The following is a 17,801-nucleotide window of genomic DNA, read 5'->3' as shown; positions in this document are numbered from 1 at the left end:
CGGTTAGTCTTGCCGGAATATTATTTATACCATAACAAACTGTCAGGGTTTTATAAATAATAAAGAAAATATTGAAATATTGATAAATGATTGGAGGCCAAAAAACTTAGGAAAAGCATGATCAAGGAGTAGAGCTTACATTAAGAACATTAACAGAAAATAATGTTTTATTAAATCAAGACAAATGTATTTTTAAAGTCTTAGAAATTAAGTTTCTTGGTCACATGTTATCAGAAAATAGTGTTAAACCTAATACTATTACTGGAAAGATAAACCCACTTGGCAATGCAATTTATGTGACTTTGCGCATGACGTCACTCGATGACAAAAATTCTGTTTGTCGGTTGGAAAAGCAGTATTTTTAAGCCTTTTTTATTTAACGTTACTTATTAAGTATTATTATATTTTGTTATATGAAATATGCTATGATTATTATAATAGTATGTAAAATATTTCCTTAATAGTATGTAGGATTCGTGGAATTGTGCAAGGATAGTAAAGCCTTATATAATATAAATGCCTATTTTGGTTTTGGATAAGGTTTAAAAAACGATTTTTATTATTTAAGGTATTTTAATTTGAAAATAAATATACACAATATGAAACGTCTGAAGGCTTGTTAATTAATAATAAATTAATAATACTTTATAGCCAAAAAAAAAAGGATTTATGGTTTTTATTTAACTTTTTTTTACTTTAGACGAATGCCTCTGCAGAAAAATATCAGTGATATAATATGTACATATTTTATTATGTTGTAAAAAAAATAAAACAAAAATAGAGGATTGATATACAGCCTATTGTGACAATTAACTTTCATAAAATTGTGTGCGCTAAGTATACATATGAGTACCCATTGGTTGTTGGTAATAATAGTGTTACCAGTAAATGCCAAAAGAAAATGCATGATGCCATTGATGATATACAACCAATTAATTTCACTTTCTTAAGTATCTATAATCTATATTTTTTTAAATTGCTTATGGGTAGACGTGTTATTAAAATGGTTTTGTAATCCATTGTCGGCAAACTTGTTTGTCCTTTGGAAATCTAAAGAATCGACAATCCGAAACTACCTTACTTTTTTTGTTGTTGTTGCTTGAACAACCCACCACTGCACAGTACACCATGATAAAAAAAAATTAATTATTATAATTTAATAAACTCTGCCACATTTGTCACACAAAATGTGCCAATGCCCACCAGGCGTGCGAGAGAGATAGGCTCATCTCATGCGCGTGGTTTATCTTCTCGAGTATTAGTATCATGGTGTTAAACCATTAGACTCCTATACAGATCGTGTCATCGTAAGCTACGTATTACCCAAAATAATGGCAACACCGCTTGGTTGCGGCTTGCAGGCGGCGGAATTTTTCGTTTTTATTTTTTGAACCGGGAGTCAGCAGACCTCACTTTGCTGTGTTACTGCACGTTGCATTAATAATTTTTGAGCGTTATTTTCGTGTTTTTTTGCACTATGGCTGTTTATACCCCTTCCGAAAGAGTTTAACTAATTAAATGGTTTTATAGAGGCAATTCGGCAGTACAATGTAGGGATTTGTTTTCAGTGACATTTGAGAATAGACCGATTCCGTGTGCAAAAACGGTTTTAAATGTGGTTACAAGTTTTGAGACATATTTTTGTCTTCAAGATTGTAAAAACTAGAACTAACTCCTAGATCTCCAGATCTATGTCCAAATGACTTTTATCTGTGAGGTTACTTTAAGCAGACCATTTACAAGCATGAATTTAGTAGGCCAACAAATTTAGAGGAGTTGCGAAATAAAATTGTCGAAGGTACCAATTCCATTTTACCTGAAACTCTCTTGGAGGTGCGAAATAGCTTTTATGATAGGTTAAGTTTTTGTTTAGCGAAAGAAGGCGGTTTATTTGAGCCTTTTATTTAAAAAATGATATGTTGTTAAGTATGTTTATTGGAGTTTTATTTCTGATTTTTAATTATATTTTTATCAGAGTTGATATTTTATTTTTATTAGAATAACGCTTTAATTTTCATTATGCAAAACACAGCATATTAAACATTTTAAGATTACAATTCTATGCGGGTTTTACACATTGTCATGTCTGTAAAACCCGCATTAGAATAAATATTTTAAAAATGCCTGGATTTTCGCGTAATATTTTGGGACATTTTGTCGCCAAACGACGCAGCTCCCACGAAAGTCAGATGTTTACTAATCCCGTCCGGCGCAGTGTTGCCAGAATGATTTTTGTATATGTAACAGACAAGCCAACCAAAATGTAATAAAATGCCATACAAATGTAACAGATTATCACTTATTACTAAAAATACAAATTATTCACAAAATTTCGTGTCGCCGAGTTAGTAAAGACATAAAAGCAATTTATAACGGACAAAATGATTGATAGGGAAAAAGTGAAATAAAAAACGCATATATGGTATGCTGCTACATTTCCTGCAACCCTCAGTACACCCAAATATAAAAAGCAATGGGTGTGGCCGAGCGAAGGATGCTATTTTTATGTTTCACCATTTTACGAATAAAATCTAGTCATTATTTTATCGAAAACTTATGGATATATTACCTAATATTATTACCACTAGAAAATAAAATTAATAAAAAACTCATTTAACGTCTTTTATTTCTTTATTTATATAGGATTATTATAGATCTAAAAAATACCAACAAAAACAGAACGCACCAAAGATAATTCTTAGATATCTTACAAACCTAATGAAAAAAAATCACATAACTGTAAGTATAGGAACGATAGGAACTAATATGAATACAAATAATCTAGGTAATAATACAAAAAACTTTTGGTACATCAGACTTAAGAAAATTAGACTAATTATATGTATAATAGGTACTTTATATGCACTTTTAAGCCACTAATAGGTTCATAAACCATAAACTTAACTTACAAACAAAAATTAAAAACTCCAAAAAAATATTTCAACCAAGAACATTTCCTAAAAATTAATATGTAGATATAATACTTCAGGCAGATACTAATACATAAACTTAACAAAAATAAATCACTAATTCCAAAAACAAAACAAAAATGGCAACCAAAGATTAGTGCTAGGGTAGAAAAAAAGGAACATAAATTCGTCATAATAAAATAATCATTATAGTTAATCAATAATTAATTTTTTTCTTCAATAAAGAAGGTGACGGTTTACCCTCATCAGGACCAATACATCAAGAAAATTGTTAAGAATTTTTTTGTTATATTATATAAATATATATATAAAAGCTCCAAAAGCTTAAGATATTTATCCTTTAATTCCATTTATCCGTCGGTGGAGTGTAAAATGACTTCTTTGTGTACATTGTAAACAACGCATTTGCCTCCAATGTTCTAGGCCAACATGTATTTCCTGCCTCCATGATAGTAAAAATTTATGATTGCTGTAGACCATGGGTTAAAATTATATTGCATTTTTTCAGCTGAATTGTACTTCTCAGACCTTTATTTATACTTTTGTATAAAATTTTTTTGAAAACACATTTTGCTTATTTTATGTAATAATTTTTCAGAAATCAGCGTTTTTTTAGACTTTATTTGGCTTTGTTGATTTTTTTGTTCATTATACTAAATATTTGTTCTTCGTTATATTTATTTTTATCTTTTGTGAATTAAAAAATATTGTAATTTTTAATGAACAATTAATAAATAATGTAGTCTCTTTATTTCACACCTTTTGTTCTGGAAGTTTGATAGACGACATGTGTCCGTTTATGCTATCAAATTACACCTGTCCAGTTAATGGTTAATATTAGCCTCAATTAACAAAATGTTTGTTTTTACCTTCACTATTCTACACCATAAAAGACAATTTTAGCCCAATTTTTTCAACTTAGGGCATAAAGGAAATAATTATAAACTTAGTATAGTAATAAAAATAGTATAGACCTTTAAATAGATACTTTTGAATAATTCATATTGAAAAATTCAAATTACAAGACAGTTTTACCAATAACCAAAACTCATTATTTTACTCTCGACACGTATTTCGCTAACGATGTTAGTCTCTTCGGGAGAAGATGCTAACATTGAATAAAATAGATGTGTAAAATAAAGAATTTTGGTTAGTCGCAAAACCGTCTCGTCATTTGACTGTCACACCAAAGGTTCCAACCATAAGACTATTGAAAACTTGTTTGAGGTCTTGTTGACTTAATGAAATTATTAAAAATTGCAGCAGTAACACGCCTTACTTACGCCCGTATGCACCTTTTTAAAACCTAAACGTACTTAGCTAATTGAGATTACATTAATCTTCTTTGTTCATGATGCATCGTACGGGAATTATCTAATCTGAATTTATGATAAGGGCGGCAAGAATCCCCAACTTTTCACCCGCGGAGAAAGAATCTTTAATGAACAATGCATGAAATATGCTTCAGTCTTAGAAGATAAAAAAACCAATAGAACTAGCATTGAAGAGAAAGCTAAAATATGGAAGAAAATTGAATCTGAGTTTAACAATTCAACACCTGTTTTGGCATTTAGAAGTCATGACCAACTCAAAAGGTTGTATGACAATAAAAAAAAGGATATTAGCAAAAAAATGACAGAACACAAGAAGGAGATTTATTTAACTGGAGGGGGACCTGCACCCCCTGACATGGTTGACTCAATAGAGTAGACAATCTATTGTTACAAGTTCTAAATGAAAAATCTGTGAAAGGGTTTAGTTCTGAATTTGATTCTGACAACTATTTTAACCAGGATGACAGCTTGACAATAACACAAAAAGAAAATTTTGAACCAATTCTCAAGAAAAAGAAGACTTACATTCAGGGCACTCTAATAATGTTGAAGATGTTAACATTTTTGAATTTGTTCCAACAGATGTTACTGACAATGGCAATAAGGTAAGTTTAATATATTTTTAGGCATAACAAATAGTTTAATTAAAAAGATTTTAGGCTATAATACTTGAGTCAATCTGTTATAATCAAAGTACTAGGTGTCCTCCAGCAGTACTACAAAAAATCATTAATTCAAAACTCCTACCTCATAGAGAAACTAGTGAAGCTACTACCAGTAGTACTCCCGGAAATAAAAGAAGAAAAAATAAAATCCCTCAATCAAATAGAAGAACCCGTTGGAGGTTTGCATGCTTTAACATCATCTGATCTCAGTGAAAAGTATAATATCTTATTGGACAGAAAATTGGTTTTAATAGAAAAACATGAACAGGCAATTGAGGCCAAACAATTTGCTCAAGGGGAGCATAAACAAAAAATTGTAAATTTAAAGTTGGAAGAAGATAATTTGAGCTTGCAAAAGCAAGAAAAGCTACTGAAAATAGGGCTATTAAAGACAGAAATTATATATAAACAATCACTGTTTAATACAGTGACCTCAACAATCTAAATATTTTTGGACTTGTTTTGTTTTAACAAAACTTAATATTTACCAAAAATGTTTAGTTTTATGTTTATTTTGATATTTATTTCTTATGATCTCACTAATTATATATCATTAATATTAGGGTTTTGTAAAAGTACAAGTTTAATAAAGTTAAGCAAGTTTAATCCTATAGCATAAGTGCAATTTTGGTTATTAATATATTTGTTTTTTAAAGTATAAAATTTGTTGGGAAATATTCTAATAAAAAATCTTTATCTATTTTTTGTTTTATTATAGACTAAATTATTTTTTAATGCTTAAAGATGTAAAAAATAATGTTCAATTAAATGTCTGCGTTGGTCAAAAGCATCACGGTTTTCTGGATTTCTTCTTTCAATGACATCAGGAATATTTCCAAGCTCAATTAAATAATTAAGCTCTTCTGCATTTATATTTTCTGCTAGAGGTGGTTCATCTTCATTGTTTTCTTTTGCAACATTATGCAATATTCCAGTGGCCACTATTATGTCTCTGGTTAATTCTGGCTTGTATCGCAATCCATAAGCCAAAATAGGAAACCTCCTTTTCCAAACACCAAACAATCTTTCTATAGTATTGCGTGTTCTAATATGAGCCTCATTGTATAACTCCTCTGCATGGTTTGAGGGATTTAACAAGGGTACTAACAGATAATTGCGGTTAGCATACCCACTATCACCTAAAATTATCAACCAATATATAAGTATGTATTACAAAAATTCAAGTCGTACATAGAGTAATAGAAATGAAATTATAAACTAATATTAACCAGTAATTTTAAATTTATATAATGGAAAGATGTTCTGTAACTGTTATACCTGCCTAGTAAAACAGAATCTTGGAATTCTAGTCTCTCAAATCTTGCACGTATCCTAATATTATTGAAAACAGTTAAATCATGTGCAGAACCAGGCCAATCTTGAATTTTTAGCTGTGAATCTCCAACAACCTGGGTGTTAATAGAAAAATATCCCTTTCTATTTCTAAATACCTCGGCATCATCTCCTCCTAAAATCATGATTTATTATCATTTCGAGACTACATATAAAGGTATTAAAATAGATGAAGTTTAAAAATAAAAGGCACTCCTTACCAGGCGACTGAATTCTAATGTAAGTACCATCGACACAACCAGTCACCTTAGGAGACCCAGAAATATTGTAATAGTCTGCTAAAATTCTCAACTTTTGATGCTCATTTTCTGGCGTTCTCATGTGATGTGACCTTGTGAGGCAAATTGCTCTTGTAACCCTCCTGAAAATCCTTGAAACTGTTGTTTGATGACATCCAATAAAATCTGATATTGCCGTTTGATGGTTTCCACAAGAATACAATCGTAAGCAACTGATTTATTGGTGGTAAACTATTGTTGCTACAAGAGAAACAAATTATAGTCATAAGAACACTTTGAAGCATTTCTGGGACAATTTTTTTTTCGCTAAACAACTTACAGGTTATTGTTGTACTCAATCTGATCTTCAATTTCACTTGAAAAGTTTAAAACAGTCTGTTTAGTTAAGCGAAATCGACGAAAAAATGAAAAATTGTCCATGCTGTCAAAATATTCACTTTTTTCATAGTTTCGTCAGGGAAAACCGAAATTGATAATATCCAGCATTTCTTGGTCATCATCCACAAACAGCTCATCTTCTAAATCCATTTTATAAAAGTGATATGGGTAGACAGTAAACTAAAAGGACATGCGGTATGCCACCGATTTTATTAACAATATTTTCAATTCAAGCAAACTGAGAACAAACCAGGAAACCACAACAAAGTTAGGTTAGAAAACCAGTTAATCGCGGGACTAAACCTTCCTCTTCCATAGATCTTGTAATCGAAAGCTTAAACGATTCTTTTCATACGGTGCATCACAAATTTTCGAACTAAGCGAGCTTAAACCCATAATCCAGATTAAGTAAGAGCATACGGGCGTTAAACAACGGAAAAAGCTTATAGCGTTAGTTAAAGTAGTAACAGGTTTTTCAAGATGGCGGGCGAATTAGCTACGTCTTCCGATCGCTCATCAAAAATAAATCATTCTAATGCAATAAATTTTGCTTATTGCTTAAAAGGTGTGTTTACCTACATCAACAATATAATAATTTACGATGTTCAAAAATTTCGTTGACTGTTTTTGGCTGACGGTTAAAACATTCTGGACCAACATGGGTCAGGTACTAATTATTTCTATATTGAATGACATAGTTTCACAGATTATCTTCTTAATTAAATAAATACAATTTAGGTAAAATTTTGGGTCTTTTTTACATTAGAAAATCGAACAATAGATTTACTTCAAAAAATCGTCATAGTTTTAACTGTAAAGAGATATTTGTCTGAATTTAAATATTAAATACTACATAATTTATTAAGATTTGTATGTCTTCTTAAAATTCTATTAGATAAATACTTACATTCATATCAAATTTATCGATTTCAGAAAGCACCCAGCCAACGGATCCATCTCCACTACAAACCAATATACGGAATGGATCAAAGTGTCTGAAGAGCCTTAAGCCTAAGCGGGGCCCGGTCGAGATCAGGTCAAATACTTGCGCTGGGTTTAAGAGCTGCTTAAACCGTCGCAAAAACTTTACGCCTTGATTGTCTCCTGAAATAAGAGGGTGCCTTTTAATTCTCTCGATACTTGAAGCATAAGAGGTTTTTTTAAATGGGGCGTTAATTTAATTTACAATTGTATTTATTTTGCAGTAAGTATCAAGGGGGCCAATTTATAAATTTCCCATCAAGGCTTTCAGAGAAATATGACGAGGGATTGGAAAGTCGCAATTCGATGTACACGAGGGAAATGGAAAGAATTAAATATTCTCAGCTATTGTTATAATTTTTACCCCGATGAGAGATAAATAATAAAATATCTCATAGGATAAAAAACAGGGTGTCCGGAAAGTCAACGATAATACTGAAGGGACTAATGAAGCAACTCATAAGCACTCAGAAAAACATAAAATGACCTTAGTAAAAAATCGATGGTATTCGAAAAATTGACACTTTAGTGGTCACCAAAATCTAACTCTTGGATCAGATTTTCGGTTGTCACGCTTTAAAAATAAACATTTTTTAGATTTTTTTTTATCTTTGCAACACTGAATAGCCATTTTACTGATCAAAGATAAACATTTTAATAAACAGTCAAAATATTTAATAGGACATCTATTCTTAAATGACGTATTACTTATTTTTATTTTTAATACCTCAACTTTGACCCCTCATACTAGACCAAAAAATTGTACGGCAACCTCGCTAATACCTTATAAAGTTGTCATTTGATCTACTTTTAAAATTACCCAATATGTTTTAAAAATGGTTTACTGTTATAGTGAAAGATAAATCTAATCTACCTTATGCAAAATATAAAAATTAATTATTATAATATCGAGGGGGGTTTAGGTCGATCGATCCATTTGTTCGAGTAAGTTTGGTTTAAATATCGATAAACTTCGTGGGCATAATGTGCCAGCCCTCCATGAGATGTTCCTTCAGGACAAAGGAACATCTTCTAAAAGAGCTTGTAGATCTTTTTGACAAAACCCTAAATAAGCCTGCGAGTTTAAATTTTCTGATAATTCGAATGAGCCAATTAAACGTCCGTTTAAGATACCGGCCCACAAGTTTACTTTAAATCGGTATTGCGGCCTTTCTGCTCGAATAAAATGGGGATTTTCCAACGTATAAGTGTGCAAATTATGCATGTTCATAAAGCCATCCTTTTTAAAGGTAATCTCATTGGATCACAGGATATTATCTAAAAAATTCGGACATTCTTGATTTTTTGCAACATTCTGCAGCAGCTGTAGGCGTGGTTCGTAGTCTCAAGTAGGCTTTGCACCCATTGAATATGATATGGGTGATATTGAAATTCCCTAGTTATGTCGTTTACTACCGATTTCGGTATCCCTGTTCTTCTTTCGATAGCTCGTGCCGAAGTAGTCAAATCATTTTCAATTTCTTCTAAAACTTGGTCAACATAATCAGTATCTTCTCTCCTTCCCTCGCGAACAGGAGACTTCGAAATATGAGCGGTGAATATTAATAAATACACGATAGTCAGAATATCGGGCCAAATTTGGATATTTTACTTGGTTAAGATTAGATGCTGCTAGAGTATTTCCTCTGCATTCACCATAAATAGCATAAATAGCCAGATGCATATTTGCTTACGCTTGGACAGTATACGGCAAGGGCATAATAAATGATTAACCAATAAAACAAACAGCTCAAAAAATACAAACAGAGTCCACAGAAATGAACTCAAAAACAAATCCGAAGCAAAAGGTAACAGAAATGTTAGGATACAAGCAAAAAGTAGTTAAATCACGGCATACTGTAAACACCTTTACCTTCGCTCTTGATTTCTTAATTCTTAAGTTAAATAAAAACATTTTAATATAATTTAAAAATTTGTTCAGGTACTTTCACTCTATCACAATAATAGTAAACAGGTTATTAAAACATATTGGCTAATTTTAAAAGTAGATTAAATGAGCCAACTTTATAAGGTATTAGCCAGGTTGCCGTACAAATTTTTGATCCTGTATGAGGGGTCAAAGTTGAGGTATTAAAAATAAAACTAAGGAGTACTTCATTTTAGAATAGATCTCCTATTAAAAGTTTCGGCTGTTTAGTTTAATGTTTGTCTTTGATCAGTAAAATGGCTATTCAGCGTTGCAAAGCTAAAGAAAAATTCTAAAAAATATCAATTTTCAAGGAGTGATAGTATTTTAAGTTTTTCTGGGTGCTTATGAGTTGCTCCATCAGCCCCTTCAGTATTATCCTTAACTTTGACACCCTGTATAAGGATCATTCATTTTCAAACAATATCCAAGTTTATTATTTTTTGCTACTAGATTGCTAATCTAGTAGTTCTTCAAATAAAAACAAAAAAAAATTAATTACTTTCACGCGATCAGAGGATCGAGCACCCTCTGTAAATTTGGATAAGAGCAACCTGAAATTATTTCATTTATAAATTGTTTTTTTTTAATATATAATAATGAGTTATTCTATTTTTATATTCTATGAGTTATATCTTATCTTCTAGAAGAACTTAATTTCCAGACATCAATGCCATTACTGAACATTGATTGAATATTAAGGAGCCTTTTTTGTTAAAAGATATACAATAATCGCTAGATTTAAAAGAAGTAATTTATCTCATGGAGGTACCATAATAAAGTCTACTAACAACGATTTTTAAACAGTTACGGAGTTTGATAATCTGCCATCTGAAAAAGTATTCAATTTTTTTATCTATCTATCTTCTATTCTATCTATCATAATAATTATGACCTCTATATTTTGTGTATTTACAGAACCTGCGACGCGAACGTAAATATATTCTTTCAGAAATTATTGAGCTTACTTGAGTCCCTATCTTTAAAAAGAAAATTAATTTTATGTGGTGATCTTAACATTGACCTTTTCAGTGTGTGTACTGCTCAAGAATCTCTCCAGTCGATTTTCGACTCATTTGGTATATTCATGCATATTAACTCACCACCTCCTGGAATTTCTAACACTAGTTCCAGCAGCGTCAAATATGTAGTTTCCTCTTTCCATCTAGGACTCGTTAAGAGTACTTAAGTTGAGGTTTCTCGGACCATGAAGCAGTATTAACAAATTTTATGTTATCGTCAAACACAAGCAAAAATTTCAAAGCATAAAATTGTATTAAGCATATACACATAATTAAAGCACATACACAGTATTTTTTCTAACAATTTTAAGAACCTCTGTCTAATAACAGACTGGAATGTTCTCTCTGAAGATATTGATGCCAAATTTTCTACCTTTATTAAAACATTATCTAGTTTAGGGTTTAAATCCTTTTCTCTTAAGCCTATTAAATAAAAAAAAAACCTTGGACCACAAAAAGCCTACGTACAACAGCTAAAAATATACGCTCATTATCCTATCTGAAAAAGTTTTTAGACAGCACTTTCTTAATTACGTAAAACTCTAGAGAAAAGTTTACCATTAGACTACAAAAGGCCACCAAGGATACTTATAATAGAAGGTTGGATAAATCCGGTAATCTTGCTGAAGAAATATGGTCTATTATTAATGATTTAATAAGGCTCCTACATCTAGCAAAATCTCTACTTTACCAAACAGCCGACGATTATTTTGGAAATGTGGCTAAAAATCTGAATATGAATACCATAACCCCCTCAATTGATCCATTGTCATATCTTTTAAATTCTAGTGTCAACTTGCATAGTTTCTTCTTCACACCTGTGATAATAGCAAAGCTTAGCAGTACAATTAAACACATTAAAAATAAAGCTTTATCTGGAACTGATAGACTAACACTAAAAACGTTTGCAAACCTGCCGGAATGCACTTCAAATCATATTACTACTCTTATTAGCCTGTCCTTCCAAAATTGAGTTTTTCAGAACTGTCCTAAGACTGCGATAATTATTCCTTTGTATAAAGAAGGAAATAAAAAGCCTCGAATGGCACTTTTCCCCACGCTGATTGAACGATGGGTTAAAAAAAGTCTTCTATCGTTTCTGTCTAAATATAAAATTTACATTTCTCATCAATTTGGATTTTTGAAAAACAAATGCCCAAATGACGCTATGTTTTCTCTTGCTAATAATGGTACTTCAACTTGAACAACTATCAATTAACAGCAACAATCTTTTGTGATTTTTCAAAGGCATTTGACTGTGTAAGTTACAACATCCTAATTAATAAATTACAGTATTACGGATTCAGAGGTACGCCTTTTGAATAGCTTCTTAGTCGTATCTTAATAGCAGAAGTCAGCTTGTAAGGGGTGATTCGACGACCAAGCGATGATAAGCCAATTAAATATGTCCTATTTGGTTTTTGCCCTTTATCAACGATATCCCTAACCTCAATATTAGCGGAAGAATTTATCTCTCCGTGGATGATACTAGTTTAACTTGGAGCAATCCAGACAACACAATACTCCATAGAAGCGTTTCTATTGATTTATTGACCATAAAATCTTGGTGCGATTTTAATTTCTCATGCCTTAACATTTCCAAAATAAAGGCTTTCTGATATAAAAGTACGTTATAATCTTTTATACTAAATAACACCACTATTGACGTCGTTGATTCAAGAAAATTATGGGAGCTTATTATGGATAACTCATTAAAATGGGACTTCCATGTTGATGTTTTATCAAAAAATTTAGGCTCTGCCTGTTTTGCACTAAGATCAATTTCTAAAGAGCTCAATTTATCCACTTCTAGAATATTATATTATGCCCTTTTTAGTAGCATCTCCGTCTTTCAGCATTATTAGCATCTTATCTTTCAACCCCTTGCTTAAAGCTAGTAAAAAAAATCGATTCTGTATAATGCAAAAAAATGCACAATCCAATCATCTGCCATTAGAAATAAAGTCCATACCTTCCTTTACCTAATTTTTCTAAGCAATAAAATCGTACTTCGTGGAGAGAGCCTTATATGCACTAAACGACTTTTTTATTTAGACTTATTTATAAATTTTCCACATACTTTTTAATTAAAACAAAAACTAAAATACAAATACTTCTTTTAGTTTTTTGTTATACGTGCTTGTGTTGCTATATACCCTTGATTTGTTTACCCTTTGCCTTTATATAAATTTTAATGTATATTGATTTTCCTTTTCTTTTTTATTTATTTACTATTTTTTTTTGTATTTTGACCTTATTTAATTTTGTTAAACTGTATAAAGTATTGTATGTTTCTTTTTTTGTAGCTAGTCATATGTTTTTAAATTATAACATACGACTTACGAATTTAACGAATTTGACGAACTTAACTATCTAAAGAGAAAACAACCCAGTACAAACATTTTGGGACGATTGGCTGCAAATCTTAAGCAGAAAGGTGCATTTAAGAAACCAGCATTATGAAGAAATAGTAAGCCCTGCATTTGCCAAGCACTCGAGAGCCGCGGCTCAGAACCCTGTTTGGTTAGCTGGATAGAGGCCATGCTCTCGAAACGTCATGTATCTACCCAGTTCGACAACGAGATTGTCGAAACGTTGGCGTCTAGGGGCTGCCCGCAGGGAGGAGTATTGTCCCCTACCTTGTGGTGCCTTGTGGTCAACAGCCTGATAAATTTTTTAAATAATGCTGGCCTATACACACAAGCGTACGCTGATGAATTGGTAATCCTTTGCCCGGAGAAAGACGCCGTCTCAATGCGGGGCCCTATGATGAGAGCCCTGCCTATGGTGGACATATGGTGCCTCTCGGGGGGTCTCAGGATTAACCCCAAAAAAGCAGAGCTCCTACTATTCAGGAGGAGACGTAACTTTCGCACGCCCCCTGTATATCTCTAAGTGGCATGCTGCTGCATTACGCAAGGACAGTTTGATTTCTGGGAATCCAGTTAGATCCTAAACTCTCCTGGTACGATCATGCAGACACCAGAATGAAGAAGGCCACCTGCGCGCTATGGGCCTGCAGGCGGGCTTTCGGCAATACCTGGGGTCTGTCTCCTAAGATCCTCCACTGGATCTACTCGCGCATTGTGAGACCTCTTCTCACATACGGGGCTATCGTTTGGTGGCCATGTTTGAAGAAAGCGAAAATTCGTGCTCAACTGGACAAAAAAAAACAGCAACCGCTCCAGATATTGTGTCTGATATCTAATATCTATAATAAAAAGGAGCTACACCTGAACTTAATAATCAACAACAAGTTTGTTTTCTACTCCCACTTCAATTTCTTTTTGGGCATATGGTAAATTTGGGATCTACTAAGTCAATGCATCTTGGTACTAGAGTTCTAGTAACCTAGAATCGTATCTGTACATATAAGATAGATATAGCTAGTGGACATAAATATAACTCAGGTTAGGTAGACGCAAACTGCGTGAACCGGACAAGTGGAGAGCAGATCTATTAACGTCGAAAAGGAGAAAGTAAATTAGTGAAAAAGGTCAAAATTATTTATTCGTTTATGACTTATTTGCAAAGAAATATTTTCTATACTATCAGCCTTCTGATCTATTGGTAATTTTATCGGATAATCCATTATAATTGCCGGAAATAGGCCAGAGTAAGCGATCAATAGCGGCTCTCCTAAATTGGTCAATTAACAAGCAATGACACAAACATTCCACTACTACCTTTGTTTAATCGGAAATTAAATCCCAAGATACAACGCTCTTGTGTTAATAGAGGCTTAGATAGCTAACACGCTAATTAACTTACATGTAAACTAGATGTATGTTTGCTATCACTAATATTTAAACAAAATTGGGTCTCAAAAATAGACTTAAAGAAAATTGGAAAATATTTATTTAACCATTTGATTCTAGAAAGGGATTTTCTCAGGACTTTAAAGGGTTCTTCAAACTCTATTTAACTTGAAGAAATCGTTTAGTAAAAATGTCGAAACAACTTGAACTGTTTTCGATAAAAGGGATTCGTTCGGGAGTTAGTTTATTTTGCGTTACAAGAAACTAGCTTTGTTTTAGAAAGTTACTTATTTAAGTTGATAAATATTAAATTAAGTCTAAGGTATTAGAGCCAATTTATGTCTGCACAAATTGGCTCGTTACTTACTTTTGTTTAGTAGACCTCTGGCATTTGTGAATTGCTTATGGGTTGCGACAAACTTTGGAATACATATTGCGCAAAAGTAAAGATATGTTTAAAACATGTTCCATGCAGATTTCTTCATGATCGTAAAAGTCAGCGAGTTTTCTTAAAATTCAAACTGAAATGCATTTTAGTTTGAATTTTAAGACTAGTAAACGGAAATTCGAATGGGAATTTTGGAATAAATATGATGGGGAATAATTTTATAAAATTTAAAATTGCACATTAAAATATTAGCTTATAGTTCTCGGGTTTACTGGAATACTTTTTCTTAACTACCGGTAGATCTTTGTTATTTGCCACCTCTCAGAAAACAATTCATCAGTTATTTAATGGTAAAATTAAATATTGTATGTAATGGTGAGGCGCGATCTGGGCCAGCAGTTATTTTTTTTTCAATTGATTTTAAATAAATTATGGCTGAGATTTAAATTCTGGTGCAGCAGAGGAGCAGAGTTACGGTAAACACTTTATAACAGTGTCGGACAAATACTAAGACTACTTCATTATATAATTGAAATGTATTGCTCATCTCTGTCAACCTGAACTGGCCCTTTAATATTTAATAAATTTAACAAAAACCTCAACGGATACTTAAGTGAATGTTCCCTTGCAACCATTAGATACGGTGATTCATATCAAGAGACTAATTAGCATCCAAAAGTAGTTGATATAATTTTAGAGAACAAAAATAAACAAGCTTCTAGTTGTGAGATCAAAAGGGACTGTAAAAAAATATCTAATTATAGAAGACAGGTCGGACAATCAATCATAATTAATTACCTTAAATAAAAATCATAATAAAATTTAAGTTACTAACAGAATAATTCAATTTAATCAAATCAAATTAAAAAGCATGGGGTGTATTTTACTTCATTTTCATAACTCTTTTCTCATAGATAGTTGTCAATAGAAGAATTGTCATATTTAATATGTCGAGCGTATTGTACAGGGTGCCTCCGATTAAGTCGGCACTATTGGTATCTTTGTTAATATTTAAGATACAGGGTCGGTTAAATTAGCAAACTAGTAGGATTTTTTCTGTTGATTAAAATGGTGAAAACAGAAAAAAAATTGAACATCGCGTTTTCGAGAAAATGTAAAAAATGTACTTTTGTTAAATGGAATCCCCTGTATATTTTTACATAAATCAAAAGATAATAATTTTCTTAATAAAAAAGTTTATTTACACTAATAGCCTAAACCTAAAAATAACAAAGTAATAGCGATATTAATAATTTTGTCAAATTTAGGCAAGTTGGCTTTGAAATAAATAACATTAAGTAATACTACTAATTTACAATAAATGAGCAAAAACATCGCCATCTTATTTAATACATTTCTGAGCACACTTAAGCACACGTCTTGTAGCTTTTCAGATCTTCAGATCTTCATGATCTTCTATCTATTGATCCAATTATTTGCCTAATATGTGTTTGAAGTTCATCAACGGTTCTGTATTTTTTTTTATACACTTAATTTTTTATGTAACCGCAAAAATAAAAATCTAGAGGAGTTAGGTCTGGTGACCTAGGTGGCTAACGAATCGGGCCACGTGTCGCAATCCATTTATCGTCAAACAGTCTATTAAGTAATATTCTTACATCATTTAGTTGATGGGGAGGTGCTCCATCCTGTTGAAAATAGATTTGTTGCCGTCTCTCCAAGTTAACATTATCCAAATAATCTTCCAGCGCTCCAGATAATATCAGATCAACATATCTCTTTCCAGTCAAAGTACCATCATAAAACACAGGTCCTATTACTTGGCTTCCTATTAAGCCGCACCACATGTTTATACTAAATTGATTTTGAGGATTTCTGGGATCAGTAAGCAAAAGATTTTCTTGGGACCAATAGTGTACATTTTTACGATTATACATACCTTTGTTTGAAAAATTAGCTTCGTCGCTCCAAATTATACGGTTTAAAATATTATCATTAGCTTCATATGCATTACGTAACCAGTTGCAAAAAGCAAGTCTTCTTTCGTTATCGCCAGGCAACAATGTTGGTACTGGTCGATACTTATATGGCACAAATTTCTGTTTCTTTAAGACCCGCCAAATTGTTACTAAGCTCATACCGTAAGCTCTTGCTAAATCTCTAGTTGAGTTTTCCATATGAGCTTCAAAATATGCCAAAATAGAAATTTCAACATTCGCGCTTACTATAAATTGGTTCCTTCTTCTAGTTTTTTTAAACACGTTTTCGTTACTTCTAAATTTTCTGTAGAGAATTAAAAAGTATCTAGGGTTTGGCAAGTTACGAGTCTAAAATCTCTGCCGGTACTCTTCTAGCGCTCTGTCAGTATTTTTTCGACATACAAGGTAACATTCTAACATATCACATTTTTCAATATGCGTAAAAGGCATTTTACTAATTTAGATTTTACAAAAATCACAAACTTTGCTAACATGTAACTGTCAGTTTTTCTTTACTTAATAAAATCTTTACGGCTACTGTCATTTTAATATTCAAACAATGATTTATTTGTTTTGCTTTCAAAAAGTTCAAAGCCAACTTGCCTAAATTTGACAAAATTATGTAGTTATATCGCTATAACTTTGTTATTTTTAGGTTTATACTATTAGTGTCAATAAACTTTTTTATTAAGAAAATTATTATCTTTTGATTTATGTAGAAACATACAGGGGATTCCATTTAACAAAAGTACGTTTTTCACATTTTCTCGAAAACGCGATGTTCAATTTTTTTTCTGTTTTCACAATTTTAATCAGCAGAAAAAATCCTACTAGTTTGCTAATTTAACCGACCCTGTATCTTAAATATTAACAAAGATACCAATAG

General features: G+C 31.8%; 1 protein-coding gene across 2 annotated transcripts in view; it reads right to left on the bottom strand.

Annotated features, from left to right (window-relative positions):
- LOC126744077 (diacylglycerol kinase eta) overlaps window positions 1-17,801 on the bottom strand; it is a 764,865-nt gene that overhangs the window by 369,094 nt on the left and 377,970 nt on the right. For both annotated transcript variants that reach the window (XM_050451425.1, XM_050451426.1), the window contains exon 7: window positions 7,807-8,003. In XM_050451425.1, the coding sequence (XP_050307382.1) occupies window positions 7,807-8,003 (197 nt within the window). The remainder of the gene's footprint in view (window positions 1-7,806; window positions 8,004-17,801) is intronic.

Source organism: Anthonomus grandis, chromosome 13 (assembly GCF_022605725.1).
Source record: "Anthonomus grandis grandis chromosome 13, icAntGran1.3, whole genome shotgun sequence".
NCBI lineage: Eukaryota > Metazoa > Arthropoda > Insecta > Coleoptera > Curculionidae > Anthonomus > Anthonomus grandis.
The sequence above is the reverse complement of the archived record's forward strand: the minus strand, read 5'-3'. Positions and strand labels throughout refer to the sequence as shown.